This window comes from Falco punctatus, assembly GCF_963210335.1.
Source record: "Falco punctatus genome assembly, chromosome: 1".
Taxonomy (NCBI): Eukaryota; Metazoa; Chordata; class Aves; order Falconiformes; family Falconidae; genus Falco; species Falco punctatus.
In genome coordinates, this window is record NC_137580.1 from 17,004,022 (window position 1) to 17,022,500 (window position 18,479).

General features: G+C 41.0%; 1 protein-coding gene across 9 annotated transcripts in view; it reads right to left on the reverse strand.

Moving 5' to 3' along the window:
* Nucleotides 1-11,212: 11,212 nt before the first annotated feature.
* Nucleotides 11,213-18,479, reverse strand: part of LOC308054921 (glycerol-3-phosphate acyltransferase 3-like) — a 31,597-nt gene continuing 24,330 nt past the window's right edge. For 7 of the 9 annotated variants that reach the window (XM_080368377.1, XM_080368380.1, XM_080368379.1 and 4 more), the window contains 6 exons: nt 17,771-17,860; nt 16,768-16,861; nt 16,383-16,498; nt 14,958-15,013; nt 14,529-14,614; nt 11,819-13,188 (listed from right to left, as the gene is read on the reverse strand). In XM_080368377.1, the coding sequence (XP_080224503.1) occupies nt 12,655-13,188; nt 14,529-14,614; nt 14,958-15,013; nt 16,383-16,498; nt 16,768-16,861; nt 17,771-17,860 (976 nt within the window). In that variant the 3' untranslated portion in view covers nt 11,819-12,654. Of the gene's footprint in view, nt 11,348-11,818; nt 13,189-14,528; nt 14,615-14,957; nt 15,014-16,382; nt 16,499-16,767; nt 16,862-17,770; nt 17,861-18,479 lie in introns of those variants that run through there. The other 2 variants (XM_080368384.1, XM_080368383.1) reach the window with 1 other exon arrangement.

Genomic DNA, 18,479 nt, shown 5'->3' on the forward strand with positions numbered 1-18,479 from the left:
AAAGGGATTTTGATTTCCCTTTCCATATTTGAGAGGTCAGAAATGTATCTAAGAGCCAATTTCTTAGGGTCCATGGAAAAACCTGAATCAGACCCCAAGCCCTTGAGAACTATTTGCAGGAGAGTCATGGGAACAAGGGTGTTGCATTCTGCCTGCTATTTTTGGCTCTGGCACTGCATCATTTGGACGAGTCTTCTCTGGTCTCAGCGTCTCACCTCTCCTCCCACAGTTTGCTGCACATAATTTCTCTCAGGCAAAGACAGGATGATCCCTGATGAAGCCTCTGGGCACAACCACCACAGAAACAATCATCCAGCTAGATCTGAGATTGCCAGCCAGAACTTCAGTATTTTCATCCCTCTAAGTGTTTAGTTGCAGTCATGCCTGAAAGGCTCGCTTAGGACTGAAGGCAGTAGGCTGTCAGTGCCATACACACATTAATGCAAGACTCCCTACTCTAACGAACTGTACTACAAGTGGTGTTCGTACGTTACAGGGGTGTGTGGATCCAAGCCAATTAAGAGTGCCCAAAGTCTGGAACAGAAACAAATCAAAAGAACATTACTTTCCAAACTGGATGATATTCACCACACATACACCTGTGGGCAGCTTACTTTAAATTTGTATTTTGCCCGTTGCTTCACAAGCAGAAGATTATACAGGGCATTTAGTACTTGCTCATGAATTTTCATCTGGGGTGCAAATGGCAGAGGCCAAAGGCTTGGTTGATAGGTTTGGTTTTACCTGGCATTAAGGAGCAGAAGTCTCCATCCAAAGAACAGATGTAGCCCAGGTAGCAACATTGGACGCTGCCTAGATCCTGAGGAAAGCAATAAGGTGTTCACAGTAACATGCCATACAGTTTTAATCTCCATTACATTTCAATATCTTAATTTAGATAGTAAGATCTAAAATTGCCACCTGAAGCAAGAACTGCAATACAGATAATCCTGTGTGCAAGGCAAAGTTTTTTGTGTTTGTTGACAAAACCTTGAAAACTGAAAATAAAGAACTTGTTTGACTTAGTCCACATGCTTGTTAACCTCTGCTTTAGTAAAATGCAAAAAAGTCTGGACTCAGCACAGTGTACGTCAGATTTGGTGGCATATGGCAAATTCCTGAGTCTCAGAGGGCTGAAATCCATCAGTGTCCATGAAGCATCAAAAGAAAATTCTGGAGACTCCTATCATAACATTCATCACGCGGAATTAAGGCATTGCTTTTTTGCTGCAATAGCCTCGCTCGTGAATCTACTGCTGCTGTCCACAGGCTCCATAAACAAATAGTAGAAAATGAGTAGTCTCTACCAACGTTTGTGTTTTAGAGCAGGGGAAGTTGACTGGTTTGATCCCTGCTGTCACGATACACCAGTGGGGAAAAAAACACTGGCAAAAAGATATTTTGGCAGGCAGCAGTTCTAGGCACAGCCAGCCATTCTGCATACACTGAACAGAAGCAGGACAGAGGCAAGACTCACATAAACAGAAACTGTTGTTTTATCACATCCAGGTTTCCCCTCCACACTCGCATGAATAATTCACAAAGCCATTAAAGATAAATTGGAAAAAAAATCAATTCCATTCTTGAGCTGCTTGAAGAACCACCCTCGCTCTCTGGGACAGCAGAGAGGAAACATGCCTGCTAACCTGACAGCCTCCCTCTAGTGACAGAGCTGCTGGCAAAGTCTTATCATGAACGGTCTGAAGTTCATCCTTTGCGCGTATCTCGCATTCCCGTCAAAGCTGGCTGTTATTGCAGAAACTGTTGACGTATTAAAAAAAAAAACAAACCCAAAACCCAAAAAAACCAACAACCACCAAACCAAAAAAAACAACACAAAAGCTTGCTGTCTTTGCCAGGTGGCCTTGTCTTTTAAAATACAGCTGTTATAAGCCACTGATCACCTATCTACTGATAAATCAGTTTCAAATGAATTCCATCATTACATTTTATTTGTTTCCTTTGTAGCCTGTGAGAACATACAATTTCTCTGCTTTGCTTTTACCAGTAAGCCTGTTTTCCTAAGAAAGGAGGATTTGCTTCATTCGGGCACTAGGACCATACTTTCAGCATGGGTAGGACAGCATGATTCCACTCAAGACACTGAAAGAGTGCTAATGTTAATTTTCCATGCTTTCATTTGTTGAAGGCTTGTTTTATACCCAAAGGCTACATGTAGTCATGCTTTCTAGTGGATTATTTTCCAGTAAAAAGTGCAAACCATAAGAAAGAAACATCTCATGAAAATATATCAGAGTTGATAAACTTGCAAGAGAACATTTTCATATATCCTTATGTTTCAACTTATTTCACAAAGTACAGTGCAAACAAAAAAAAGCTTCAGTTGAAATTATATGCTTCAAGTTCATCTAAACCAGGTACTCCAAATGGATACAAAAACTTTGGGTTTGTTTCTTTGTGAGAAGTTATCAAGATTCTTAATTTTTGTTCTATAAACACTAGTAATAGTGTATTTTATGTCTGTATTAAGAATACATTTACACTTATTGCCTTCATACGCACGGCTGTGTAATGTAATACACTATTTTAACAGTGGGCTGGATTGAATCAAAGGCTGAGAAAAATCATGTGTAAAATTCTCATCAGTCTTACCACACTGCTTTTCTGAATGATGTATCTTCAGGTTCCTTTGGCTATACTTATTTTATCCAACTTAATTATCAGAGCCCATCAAGTTTTGGCGGTATGGAGTGTGCCTGCAAATGTGGTTTACAGGATGAGGGAAATCTTGTTGAACTGACTCAGGAAGAGCGACAGGACAGCGTCACTTCACATAGCAGTCACAGTCTCCCTTTGCTAGGTTATTGCACACGTTATTGGCTTCTGGTAGGTCAGATCCAATAAAAAGTAGCTTTTCATTTGTCTCCTGTCACTGGAGCTGGGCAGCTTCAGAATATCGAACAGTTTCATCTCATGTAAATATCTGTATTTTATTGGAAATAAATAGGGTCATGGTAGTTATCCTAGTACTCCCTTTTATCTTCTGCTGTTGAGGAATGGCAGGAAGCCAGCAAACCACTCGGAGGAATTCTGTACTCCCTCACCTGTCTTCTAGCTGCAGGCAGGTCATGCATCCTCTCCACGACTGTATTTGCTATAACTCACTGTAAAAATTGATACCCTCTACACAAGGAGTCAGGTTCCCAGATAAAAAGTGAAGCTGAAAACATATAAGTGGAACGTTATCTTCTGTTGTTGTGGTCCTCCAATTCTTATTACACTGAAAATAAATTCAAGTAGCCTGACTCCTACATACCCTTTAAGCCTAGCAGTGTGTATTGACAGAGCCAGACCCTCGTGTTTTTCTCCAGGAGGGATGAGGGCTCATAATAAGCACTGTGCACTTCAAGCAGTGTCCAGGTATGCCCCACCTCAAAAAGTTTAACTTCCATAATTTAGAAATTTTGGTTTCTACAAGTTATCAGTCCAGCTACAATGAAAACCTTGTTAAAAGCCCTGAGCTTATCTTCCCCTTATACGTGGGGAAATGTGAACACAGGAGGATATGAACCGAAGCAAGCAGAAAGGGAGGGGATTCTGGCCAGAAAAGCTAATTGGAAAGACTGTGGTGGAGATAACCGCAGGCCATTGGAACTGCACACCTCCCACACAACCCAGAGGTGCCTCAGTGAGAAACTGGTCTTTAACAATGGAGGGGGAAGAGGGAAGAGAGGGCTCTTCTCTAAAGCAATGGTCATATGAATAAATGCCAGGGGCAAATGCTCCCAGGTGTTCAGCATCCAGCACTTTTCATTTGGATGCCCTAAGCACAGGCCTTGTGGTCATTTGGCCTCCAACCTACAGCAGGACTGTATCACTTGGAGCACGGCAGCTGAGACTCCTCGTTAGTCTTGGAAACAAACAGTACTTTGTGACCATTCTAGCAAGAGGTACGCTTGCACATTTTTGAATGAGACATCTCAGTGCTTGTTCCTGCAAGTTGCTAAATATGCTGGCCTTTATACAACAAAATATTTAAGAGCATACTTAAAGCTTGGTTCTGTGGTAGAAGAGCATCAGAAGGCAATTCAGTATGGGTCTTCCTTTATGACCTTAAAAGCATTTGCACACAACTGACCAAGCCACCTATAAACCTTCAGCACTGTATTACGCAGAGGGGGTTTGTGAGTATACGAGCACTTCTATGCATCAAGCACCAGAGGAGATGCAGACACCGTCTTCAGAGCAAAAATGCTACAGACAACCCAGCAGACGTGCAAGAATCTGCGGCATCAACACAAGGAGCATGCCATGCGGGTGGTACCTCCTTTTACTGTCTACCATGACCTGAGGCCTGGCAGCCTGGCTTTCTACTGCACTTAGAGAGGAGAAAGAGTCAAGAAAAAAATATGTAAGTATTACTCCAGAACGTCATGATCTTTTTAATGACTTAAGTTTCCAATATAAAAAAAATACCACTTAACATGATACTGTACTATTCTGTTCATGCCAGTGTTTTAAGGAAGAAAAAAACCCATGCTGATGTCTAGTAAATTGACTTATCTTTTCGTCTTTTTTCTAAACTGATAGGAAGGCTTGTACTTCCCAAAAGAGCATCAATAAGGTTCTAGTCCTCGCGGCAGTGTTAGACACGCATACAGCACTGCCACCTCCTGGTCCCACAGCAAGAGTGACCCGTCCCCGCTTGACACGTGAAGCAGCCAGTGCGGTGTAACGCCCTTGGTGCACCCACCACATTCCCCTGGCACACCTGCAATGCAAAGAGCGAGGACGCAACATGCAAAGAACCACTTAAAAGCCCAAATGTTTAAGGCGGCATCTGGATAGAAACCAGCCACAGCTCAAATCTAACATAAATGTATTTTTTATATTAGATATCTCTGCGTATAATCCCTTGTAGGTGTATTTTATAAAATCATATTCATAAAGACATGGCAAACAGAGTGGTTACTTGAGGTGTAACACAGTTTATTTTATTGAACATGTCTACATACATCTTATGTAAAGTGATAAATTATATGAGTAAAGGAGACTGCCCATAGCCATATGATAAGCATCTTTTAAAATCTGTTATATAATTGATAAACACAGTATTTAATGTATGAGCAAATGAATGTTTGTGATGTAGTTCCAAAATAAGCTGTTTAATAGATGCCCGTATAAACTTGAAAGGTAGGATTTAACAGCTATCCCATACAGAAAGAAGAAATGTACTTATTTCTTAAAAGTCCAGTATGCAAGTATATAGTGTTTTCCCCAATATTACTCAATTTAATATCCACCATGTAGATATTAAATGTCTTTCACCACATGCATCTTTCATATAGTCAAACACAAATACCAAGGGATATCAACTGATGTCAATAATCTGCAATTGCACACAAATCATGACTACTGATTAGTAAAGCAATTATCATATTAAAAGAGTTCAACAGGGCTCAACATACTGTAAAATTAGAAATCAGTCAATACCACAGCCATTATATAGAACATCATTGATTGGATGTACTAAACGCTAGCCTTGATGACAATCGATCACGATGAACCCTGCTCACAAAGGAGTCTGGTACACTAATTGAGGAGCCATCGTTAAATAGAATAATAAATAGAGGAGGAGGAAAGAGGAGAAATGGCTACAAAGCTAAAGTCCCTCCTGTCTGTACAACAACAATAAAAGAGCAAAGAGCCAGGAAGGTGCCTCTCTACACCGTATGTCCACTAACTTCTAAGCCTACTTTTCCAAAACCAAATGAACCTGTGAACCCCTCAATCCATGCCACAGCTGGGAAGCACACTCAAAAGAGTCTGAGCAATTGGTATTTCACCTCAGCACAAACATTTCCAAAAGCAAATCCCACAGAGGACTTGAAAACCCAGAGGTCCTGTAACACCTCTGTGAGCTCTCTCCGTCAGCCTACCTGAAATCAGGCCTCAGACCGCACACATAACAGAATACACCCCTTAGAGTGCCCTGGGGCTCACAGCGGATGCCACTGAAGAGCTGCTTTCCTCACTTTTGTTCAGGGCAGCTGCACAGGGAAGAGGCTGAATAAAACACTGGGCCATCGAGTTTGGCAGTAACTGCTTGCTGTTCTCACTACAGCTCAAGGAAACACTTGCTGGTAGAAAATAAGTTCAGAATATCTCCCTTATTATCAAGAAAACACAGTTGCTTCTGAAAGTGGCCCCAGACCAGCAGCAAACAGCATCAAGGTACTGAAGAAAGGTACACATCACAGCAAATGCAACTGTTGGACTGCTTTCAGGAACATCCCAAGCTTGCTCCCTCTACGGAATTTTAAAATACAAATAAAAGCTCAGGGGTGAGACCCATACCTGATTTTGAAGCAACTGAAGGACAGAAGTATTTCTGATTTTGGTTTGTCACAGGGAAGAGATGACCTGGGGAAACCCCACGCAACACCGCCTGCTGAAACTCAGAACAATGAGAAACTCAGTACACCATGACTCATAACCAAAGATCCGGTGTTTGGGGTATGCAGAGTTATTTCTACGTTTTCATGGTTTCCTGGAAATGTAGGAGGAATAACAGGCTCGTTCACTGGAATTTAGGGCAACTCTGCATTCAATGAAACACGCCGAGGCGGCTGTGCAAGGGCGTTTGCTACTGTTACCCAGCCGCCACTGGGAGGCACCGTTTGCACTTTTCTTATAACGCTCGCCTGTGCAATCGCTGAAACACGTTTAAAAACAGCGAGTTAGGAAAAATCACTGTCTCCCAATAACGTAGAAGTCAGCAGAAGTGGACGAGAGAAGAGCATTTCAGACCTTTCCAAAGTAAGACAGATACAGCTGTAGAAAAAGACATTTGGAGTCAAGAGAATAAAAGGATTCTAGCTACATAAATCAGACTTAACGTGCAGGTACATTACAGTGAAATATTAGACATTTCAGCAAATTCCCATTCAGCTCTCACAGAGTACAAGAGGTCACTATGTCTTCTAATAATCTGTAATGTTTCTATTGTTATCATTAACTCCTCTTTCTTATGTTCTCATGTCCATGCTATGCTCCTAATTGATAGTAGGCATCTGGGCGTCCCTTTATATACGTACAAAGTGAGTACATATATATATATACACACACACACACAGAAAGAGAGAGAGAAGAAAAAAAATGTATATTTATATATATAAAAAGAGACCTCAAAAACTCTGTCTTATATTGGTTTTGAGTCACATATGTTCTTGGAGGCCCAGGAAATTTAGAGAACCTGTCTAAAAAAATGCTTAAATACATTAAGGCAATGATGGTCATTTACCCAGAAACTCACCTTACACTGCTTAACAACGCATAGTTACAACCTGATTCAGGTTACTTTACCCTTGTAGCACAGCAGCACAATATACTTTAAACATTAATAGCGGTAATGTCTAAATAACCTCCCCACAGTCCAGGGGTGAAAACTCAGAAATATGAGCCTGATGTTAAAGCTATTTCAGACAGCGTATTTAGTTTAAAGGGGTCAAAGCATAAATCATCTTTACGTCTTCTACTCCCAACCAAGGAAAACTTAGGTAATAGTAATGCAACCACCCCAAAAAATGCTTTCAGATTCCTTCTCAAGCTCCAGTTTTGGAAGCCTGCTTGAGGAAGAAGAGGCATGTTAGACACAGTGACTCAGCCTTTACGGCATTCTGAGAGCTGCCCTTACTCATTCAAGGTTCAGGACCTTTTAAATACAGGGGACAGAGCTCCAGCCTTCAGTCCAGTGCAGAAGCAGGATAGCACCCAAGTGACTTAAGGTCCCAGACCACCCCAGGACCCATGTTGTGTACAAAGATTCTGCACTGCACCTTGGGCATGCTGCACAACTTTCATTAAGGACCTAAAGGTGGGGTTTATAAGTGTATCTGGCTTTCCATGCACCAGCTGATCAGACAGTAATGTCTTCAAAAGTCAGCATAAGCAGCTATTTTGACTCAGTCTCTGACAAACCCACATAGCGAGAGGGCCTGGTTTCATTCACTCGTTCCAACATACACTTACTTTCAACTCATGGCCCACTGTCTTAGGCATCTCAGAAGTCCAGGATGAATATATCTAGGACTTTGGTTTGCTTCAGTTGCACCAACATGATGTGTTACTGCCACAGCAACAGTTAGCATCACTTAGATGCTCAGTATGTAGGTATTAGCCAACAGCACCAAACTACAAAGCAAGGCGACATTTTATAACGTACATCTTCCCTACACTGGTTAGCTGTATCACAAGGCCCTCGTGTTTTATTTGAAGAAGCGACCCAGTCAGTTAGAAGTGCAAGGCTCATTGGATAAGGAACTGAAGGGTAAATACATTAAATAGTAAACAATAGAGGAAGTTTGTGCTCTTGAGGAAGACAGAGCCACAGGCTTCTCCAATGTAGCTTGCACAAACAACTAATAAAAAAGCCAAAACCCCCGTTACTTAGATATTTTTTTAAGGTTTTTGGCAGGGGGTTTGAGTGTCTGATCCACTGAAATATTTATTCACTTCCATCTAAACATATCACTTGGCACCAATCAGCATGAGACTGTGATACACTTGATCCTGCAAAGGAACAGAGTAAAAAGGAGCAAAAACAGTTCAGAAGCCTGGCTGCTGCAAGACCAGTGGAAGATAAGCAAAGAGGAGGAATAAGACAAGTGTGAGTTCTTTGATTGTGAAAAATAAGCTGCAGTTTACCAGCTTCCCACTCACATACTATCATGAGAACGTGTTCTTTTTACTGTTACCTTATCCTCCTGTTGGAGGAGAAAGACACACTTATCTGTGGTGTCCTTTTGGAAAACAATCAATTCCTTCACAACCTCAGTACTCTAAGGGCAGTACACAATTTCAGTTAAAAGCAATTACAAGGCTACTGCTGATAAACGCAAATGAAATACAGAATAGAAAGAGAAAGGAAAGGGGGAGATGGGAGGCAAGTAAAGAAAGCATGACCAAAACCAAGAAACATTTCTTTACAGCAGGGCAAGACAAAAAAGTTTAAGTCAAGTTGGCATTTTTACTGGCAGCTAACAAACCCCATTTTGCTCTTGTTGACAAGCTCATCACTTGCTTTAAATTTCTCTGTTCTATACGTAAGCACTTCACAGTTTTTCACTTCTTTTGTCAAGACAGCCAAAAAATGGCAGAGAAAATACAGACAACATCACCACTCCTCCCGCAGCTCAACAGGTGACCTGTAATACTCGTACATTCAGAGGTCTAAGCTATACTTTTTACAAGAGTTGGAGTCGTAACCATAATGAGGATCACACATTCAAGGGCTCTTCTGCTCTTGGTGAGCTGGGGAAGTATTGCAGGACAGGAAAAGAGGCCTGTCATCTTCTAATGTCTTACAGAAGCAAAGCCCAAATAAGAAAACTGCTGTTCCAATAGTTCTTCTTTATCACCCCATCTTTTCCTGTCTCTGGTCCCTCTTTTTGCCTGTTCCGTCTCCCCTTTTACCTCCAAGCAGGAAGAAAGCATGCAGTAGTGTGGGAAGGATGCTCCCAACACTTGTCTTAACCGCTTGCATACAACTACAGTCTCTGTTAGCAACTCTCAGACATAGTCACACAAAAAGGAAAAACTCCCAATTTTAAGCTCTGGCACACTGAAGAGATTTACCAGTTGTCAGGATAGTCTGTGACATTTCTTCAGCTTTTTATACTTGGAAACCAAATCAACAGCTTCAACAGACATGGAAGCACAGCTTACTACAGTCAGGAGCAAGCAGACCTCTTTCACAATAGGAGTCTGAAGCAACTTTCCTCTGTAGACACACTGCTAGCACTCTCCCTACCTGGGGAGCTAACAGCTTTTTAAAAGGGCAGTTTCTCCTACTGCTTACCTATGACCCCAACATTTGAACTGACTGATCCACCAAGAGAATTCATGTACCTGTAACAACTAGACCCAGGGATGATACACCAGGCCTGGCCACAGAAGAAGAGAGCTCAGTTCTGTGCCGTGCAGCCTCAGGGCCGTTACCACCTCTGTTAGCTATTAGTTTCCTAGACCCTCCAGGGCTGGGCAATGGAACATCTGTGCATCTGTCTTTCTGCAGGGTGTATTATGCTCACCATGACAGGTCCTCCATCTCTGCTGAGACCTCAGTCAGGGGGCTGCTGTCACGTAAACTTTATTAAGTGTCCTTACCAACTCATTTGTCTTAAAGCAGCTTGGGCAAAATAACACCTATCCATGTGTGCTTCTTTAGTAATGTTCAGATCATTAAAGAAGCCAGATTCTTCCATGTGGGAGCTACTCAACAGGAGAGCAAATATTTTATACAAAGAAATACTATGGGTGACAGAAATATTTCCATCTCAGATTCCTTAAGTGCACTTGCTCTGTATATTTCTGGAGGGTGGGCTTGCCAGAGAGCAAATCAGTAGCCTTCACATCAAGCATTATCACAGGCAGGTGGCTATCCAGAAATAAATACGACATAGAATAACAGAGGTCATGTCATAGGTTTTCTTTAATTTGTGTAACAAAGGGACATGGCAAAATCAGAAGACACAATATATTTTTTTAAAAAAATATGTATTTTTCTACAACATTGTCCTTTCTTGTGACTAATTTATCCCAGCATCACACACCCAGGCATCAGGGACACACTGCCCTGGACACTGTTCTGCTGTTTGTTAGTGGGACCCTGTAAAACTTCCTATGTTGCCATCACGGGTCTTGCGATACAGAGGGGAAAGTCAGTGACTGCCTCTTTCCCTCTGACAGTCAACACTTCCTCTACAACTTGCAATTCAGAAAAAATATTTTAGTGAACTCCACGTCTTCTGACATCAGGACTCTCTCTCTCCAGCAACACAGTGACTGTGGCACACAGGAAAACTGCTAGTTAAGTTGTTGAGAGAGGCTAGTACAGTGGTGTTTTATTACAAGTTGAGAAGTTACTATTTAAGTCTTCAGGCTAACTCAAAGGTTTAAAAAAATATAATGGTATTTTAATGAACCTAAGTAATTTTATTGCAGATTCTTCCCACTCAACAATGCAGAGAATTTTACTAGTAAACCTTCCTATTTATAGGATAATTGTATATTGTAAATCTCATTTATAAAATTATATCCTTATTTAATGCAAAATACTATCTCTTTATGGTTTACCTGCTGTGTCGTATGCAAAATATCTTACAGGGACAGAAGGAAAATACGTTGGTTTTAATATTAAAAAAATAGCCCACTGTCTGGTGGAGATAAGTCACAGAAAAATGAGATAAACCAACATTAAATAATACAAAATTAACAAACATTTCTGTTTCCCACAGATCCATTTTCTATTACTATCTGGCAATATTTTTTCTGTTGCTCTTCCTTGAAAGACTCTTTGACCTTTTTCCTTTTCAGTCCCCCATCCCTGAAAAGATACAGAAAAGAAACAGCCCTGAGCTCACTTCAGGGTCAAGGCAGAAAAACGTTACAATAACTAGACTATGTAGTCAAAGCACTTTTCACCCTAAATGTTGGCTCTTGCAATACAATGCTAAATGGTCTGCGCTGCCAAGACTTACCACAAAACACAAACAACACCTTTCCTTTAACCCCACGTTTAACAGGCAAATAATTTATTTTCACCAAATACTACCTTTTGGCTAGATCCACCTGTCAGCACCGTTTCTCCTTTTTATGGTATATTATTCTATTTATTCTAGTGGAACTGTTCAAGGAATAAAGTAGTGTTTTCTGACTCACAGTCAGTAAGGGTGATGGACTACAGCCCAAGCAAAGCAAATCTGGAAGAAGTTTTAACAGATTCCAGGCTAATGCTTCAGAATACAGAATGCCTAAACATACTTTAAACGCTAACCTCAAAAGTGTTGCTTCTTACCAAGGAAGCACAGACATTCCTCCTCGAGCAGCAATGACAGCCTTGACTCTGTTGGCAAAGTGAACAGCATCTTCTTCTTCCTGAAAAAAAATATATGAATAATTTGCTTTGCAACTTAAACCATTTTCTCCATGTCTCACTTAAAGAGGTACTTTCTGCCAGACAGCAGGCACTTGGGTTTCTGTCAGGCCCACAAGCCAAACGTGACCTGCAGGGCAGTTCCAGCTAGCTAGTCTTAGGGAACACTGCCTGGTTTGCCACCATCTGATGCCAAAAACAACTAAGAGGGAGGCTCTGCCGTTTCTGAGGCAATCTCAAGCAACACACAGGGTGAGGTCACAGATCAGGCCAGAGCAGGGGATGCATCTGCTCCCAGTATTTCAGTATCAGTCCAAAGCTGGGAACACACCAACAGGATCACCCTTGGAGGAGATGGCATGCCTTGAACATGGGTGGGGCCTGGTGCATTCAAGACCAGTGAATTATTGTGAGTTCTCAGGAGCCTGTTTGCCCAAACTGCAAAGGACTGAAGATACATGCATTACAGCAGCTTCCTTGCCAAAAGTAGGGCTGAGCAAAACCAGAGTAGGCAGTACCAAACTGGGGCACTACTGGAGCAAAGGCCTTGACCACTTCGTTAGTATCAGGTCAATACCCACGGGTAGTAGGCAGAGAAGCTGTGCCAGGTTGTGGGGTAAAGCGGCTGAGCAAAGGATCAGCTGGATATTCTGCAGAGCTGAGGAACACGGAGGTGGGAGGAAGCTGTGCAGATGGAGGTAAAGGGGGAACACAGAAGGCAGAAGCACCCCAGTACAAAGGGAAAAGAAGGCCTGGATCTATGTATCACTTCTGAAATAAAACAGGGAAGTCTGCACCAGGCCGAGGGACAGGACACTGACAGCATAAACCCACAAATTTATCATCTTTTCTAGTTTCTGGGAGAAGAGGAAAGCAAGGCAACTGCACCCAAGTAAAGATGCTGTTTGGGAGCAATAGGAAGCATGGCGCAGAAATGTCTGAATATCTGCAAAAGTAATTTTTACTTGAAGGTAGCTAACCCACATAAATCCATGCTTGCTTACTTTTAAGACTACAGTGTTACTTTCTGGCCTTTGTCCATTAAGTTGTCGATAAAGATTCACAAATATAATGCCAACACACTGTGCGCAGTAACGCAGACTTTCTACCAGACAACACTTTCTGAGCATTTCCAAACCATAAAAAAAAGAAAGCGCAAGTACCTCTTTGATCATCGGTGGCAGGTACCACACATTACAGACAATAGCCCAGCTGGTCATCACATTAAAAGCATAGGTCATCATGGAATACTTTGTGCTGTTCCAGAATGCATCTGCAAAGCGGGGGTCATACTGGAAGACAAGAATAAGGAAGGCATAGTATATAAAACAATATAAATACCGTGGTTTGAATCACATAAGCTGTTCTTTTTTAGCCATGAAGTCACAGTTCAACTTGTTAAATCAGGGGCAAATCTAATCACACTTCCTCAAAGCAGTAGTAAATTCAGAGTAAAGCTCCACATTTCAACATTTATTACAAGTTTTTAACAGTTAACCTTTAAAAGCAATGCAGGACCCCAAACTGTGACAGACCTGTTGAAACATCTCAACTGTAACAAGATAGATCTACTCAAAATGTAAAGACTTGTCATCTACAGGTATGCTGACTACTAAGGTTTCCTTGACAATGCTCACACCAGTTATAATGATTTTTGTAAGATTAGGCAACGTTATAGTTCCAAAAAATTTAACTAATCTATCTAAAGCTAGGGTGACTTGGCTAAACCTACTCAGAAAGCCTTGGGAGTGCTAAGAAAAGTGCCTTTATCCCCAGAGCACACAAAAGCCCTGGGACAGAAAGAGCAGGCTGAATGATACTGGAGTAATTTTATCAGTGTGCTTAACTGTAAATGTTGCGACTAATGTATCCATGACATGGCCGAACTGTACAACGCTGTATTATGTAGTTTAGCTACTAGTAGAACGCGGCATTGTATAGTTTAGTTAAGCAGATAGGAACCAAATAATGTCCGAAATGAAGACATAAGCCAAGAGTGCTGAAACAGGGCCAGAAGAAGAAAAGGTCATGAAAAGGATAAGAAGAAGAGGAAGATGACAAAGAAGATGAAGATGTCCCAAACGACCACCAGAGGACCCCCAACCCATCAGGCCACACATGTGTAGCAAAGAGTGTAGATATGATAGGTAGTTCTTGGAACTGTAATGAATATGCCAATAGTTTTTCAGAAATGTCATTAATACGTATAGATCGGCCGTATAAAGATAAACGGCAAACAAAGCCTGTATGCACATGGGGCAGAACTTGTCCCCCGTGCATCCAGCTCCAAAAATAAAGCATGCTGCTTTCTAACACTCCAAACTGGGTATTAAGAGAGTTTTGTATCCGATGTTTTGGTATCAATAACTGAACACACAACACAACAATTGCAGCTGTGCTTTTCAGGTTCTTCGTTAATCAGTTGTAAAAATATGCAGTGTTAACGTTTGCCATACTGCACTGACCTGCGAGATATTGAGCACCATGAAAAGAATCCATTTTCACAGGCTTATTCAGTACCCTATTCACACAGAGCAAACCCCTGTTTAAGGTGTATCCGCAAACAGCTTCTCCGACATGAGAAGTTTCTGTGCATAATCCTTCTGTGTTTGGAAACATGCAGACACGTTACCTTGATTGCTACTGGATGGATGGTCCCTCCTACCTCAAAGCTTCCCTTCTTAAACATCATTACTGATGTGTTGTTTATGCACGTACCTGCCCAGAAGTAAAACAGATTAAGTTTTAATCCACTCTAAGAAAAATATCATCAAAAGAATCCTAAACTATCTTTAAGGAGACTTTAGTTGCTAAAGGAGAAAGTAAGTTTTAGTTCTGAAACACAATCCCAGAGCCTGTTCTCTCTTCCATTACGCTATAAGCTAAAGCAAATAAGACTGTCATAAAACTGTTGCAAAATACTAGAATCTCACTTTCAATCTCTCACAAGAGCTAGTTAATTCTACAGAGTAAAACCTAACATCTCACTTGAAAAGACTGGGTATAATAAACTGCACTCAGTGGCAAGAGCAGTAATAAAATCAATATATTTGTTTCCTACCTTCTGGGAAAATTAAAATGGGTAATTTGGCCTTATCTGCAATGTGTTCTCTAATTCTGTGGAGAGAAAACAAAATTTCAGTGTATACTTCGTATTTTTATTTGGCCAAGAATCTAAACATCCATTACTTCTTACATAGGACAAGAAAAGCCCTTGCCCAATTGCCCTTTGCCAGTCAGTAGCCTCAGCCAAGACGTGTGCTAGTTTCAGGCCTTTATCCCAGAGGTTATCACTTGCTAACTGCAGAAGCAGGTCTTCTACAAAACTGTATACAGTCTTTATTTCACCATTTTAATGCAATTAACATGAAGTCAGAGAACAGTGGTACTTGGAGCATGTAACAATCACTTGCCATTTATTTTTGACAGGTTCCAGCTACGAACACAGTTGAACTTTTTTTTTGATTGAGGTATATTCCATATTTTAAGTTTCATGCCTTCTAGGTTCATAACATCAGTTTTATGCTACCTAATGATTCTCTGCATCTAGTTAAGAGATAGGCCACTATTTTACTATATTTGCTGCATCACTTAAAACCAAATGTATTACGACTAAGCAGATTACCAACACACAAAATCTGATGTTTTCTGAGACACCTCTCTTGCCTATGACTCAAAAGCATGCAGTTCATCTCCAGCCTGCATATAAAACCAAAAAAACCCCCACCATCACACCAAAGAAAGCAGAGAACGATCCAGCATGGAGGGGACCTTCTCCATTTTTCTAAGAAAAAATGTTATAGACAGTTAATGTTAGCTGCGTTGCACCCTATTTCATGAAGATTTAGGATGACTACAAACAGCCTCTGTGAACACCTGAGAATACTGACAATGAAAGAACTGCCACACTGAGTCAATCCTGTTCACGTCCCTTAAGTCCAGCATGCTGTCTTTGCCAGGAATCAATACTGCAGGCCCGGAGAGCAGTACAGTCAGTAAGCAAACACACTGACACTTCTCCAGAGTGCTCCTCCGGTGTTTAGCAGCTAGGTGGTACCCTGGGTTTGGGTTTGGGGTTTTTTTTTCGGTTGGTTGGTTGATTTTCTTGCTACAGTCAGCCTCCCTTTAAGCTCTGCTCACAGCAAATATAACCAGATTCAATGCTCAGAGCCAATGAAAAATGTACCACGATCTGGGAAGCAGATGTGCTAACAGAACTCAAAGTTCTGTCCTGACGTCCCAGATCATCAGCCTCAAAACTGAATGAACAGGCTCCTGTCTGTGGAAATTCCCAGAGGTTACAGGGCAAATGATCAAAAGTTCAGTAGACAATTGCTATACCCTGCACCTTCACTGATGGAGCAGTTCCAAACCTTACACTGATGACAACCTACAGCTGTCCAAAGAGAGATGCAGGGTGAGAACAGTCAGACCTCACAATTACTAGGCCTGACGGGACAATTAAGCAAACACCTCACTACCTTACTTTTTCCTCACCAGATGACGATCTTTCATTTCTGAGCGTTCAAACAAAACATGCTGACTGGTTTGCATGCAAGATTTTTGAATGAGTCCCAGAAGCCCTCCATGTGCCTGGCCAACCTGCAAGCCCAAAAGAAACTGGTTACTGTACAAACACACACACACTTAAATAATAAAATGATGAACACAGATGCACCAGTTCTTAAGCTCATTCACAAAGTATAACAATCTTGGACAAAAGTGTGCACACACCTGCCTGTATCTATTATCTTGCAGTCTTGAATGCTATCAAATCCCACCTTTTCCACCTGTAAGTTTATCCTTTTACCTAACACTACATCTACAGGCACCTCAACATTAGCAATATTTACCGTCTCTCTTGTTCATACCAAAGAATAGCATCCATCACTTGCCAAGATTAGAACATCTAATGGAGATGTGTGGTTGGCAACACAGATGCCTCCTCCTCGTGGTTTGTTTTCCCTGCGACAACAACCATAGAAGTAATTACTTAATGTTTATTCTCCAGACTACAGGCCCCATCCAATGACCATACATCCACAATCGAGACTCTCTGTGACAAAAGCATTCCAGGAACATAGCTTATCTACAGATCCATAGTAAGTGGAAGAACACAAAGCATGTTAAAATACTAATATTACTATGATATATGTTAAAACTTCTGGCAGCACTTTACAACAGATAAGTCATCTTTCCTCATACTTTCAAGAGTCTGTTCACACTTCCATCGTCTTGGCATCTCACCAAAACCAGTTTCCTTTAGCTGAGAATATAAGACTTCATTGGAGCAAGCATTTTAGCTGCATGTATTCATAGAGGCATATATCAAAGATTATTCGGACACTCAAACCCTTAACAGCAAAGATACTAGAGCATGATTTTACTTGTTTTCTAAAGTACAAACAAAAAAAATATTTCAGAAGTCTCCATTACATAAAGCTCCATCAGTAAGCAAGCAAGATCTTATGAAAACTTACTGAAATACCACCCATAACTTACTTTAGGAGAGAGCATGAAGAATTACTTACCAAATAGATCAGTTAATAGAACAGCTGAACATTTTACGGTGATACTCTTGCATGTGATTATAATACATTCAAAACAAACATTGAGATAAATTTCTAAGTGTATATTTAACCAAGAATACAGTACTACTTCCCTTTCACATACCCTGCCAATACACAACAGAAAACACAGTGGGGCATGCAAACATCTCAACAGAGTCTAGATGATCCAAACAGCTTCCTGGATCAAATTGTACCATCATAGTATCTGTGCAATAATGGAATAAGAATCCCACTCTGAAACTTGATACACTGAGTACTGTAAGAAATCAATACCAAACCAACAAGAGCAGGGTGGCACACTCACCTGTTGTGGAAATGAACAAGACCACCCACACATCGGACACCTAATGTGGCACATATCATCTGAACCTGGTTGCTCAGCCAGCACTTAATTCTGTAAGAAATAGACATACATACATTTCTATGTAGTTGCTCACAGAACAATGTAATGTAAACTCTTCAAATTATTCCCAATAGCTGTTACAACAAAGACCATACTATGCAGATTACCTGCACTAACACCTCCATGCAGGAGGAGCTTATCAGGTATCACAGATACTCTTGTTCCGTTCTACTGTAATCTATGCTAAACCCACCAGATTCAAATCAGAGAAGATAACAATCAGGATTTTGTTTTATAAACCTTCTCTGAAAGCCACTGCTATTGACTCATTCATTAACATTAATAATATAAAAATATTTAGCTGGTAAAACACACTTGAGGTTTTTTGCACCGACAGGACATAACAGTCTCACAGTATTAATATGCAGTCACTCAGGACAGATGATTTACTTGCCCTGTTCTGACTCAAATAGAGCATACTCTATTTTGCACTCCAAGACACACTTCCAGCAGTATCTATCTGGCTTACATTGCATGTCCACTTTCAGATGCCATTGCCATACTCTCTCTCACAGTGCTCTGAGTTTACAGTAGAGAAAAAGTCACCCCATGATAGTCCACATTAATCCTTTGGACTCAAGCAGATTTACACACCAGCACACTAATTCAA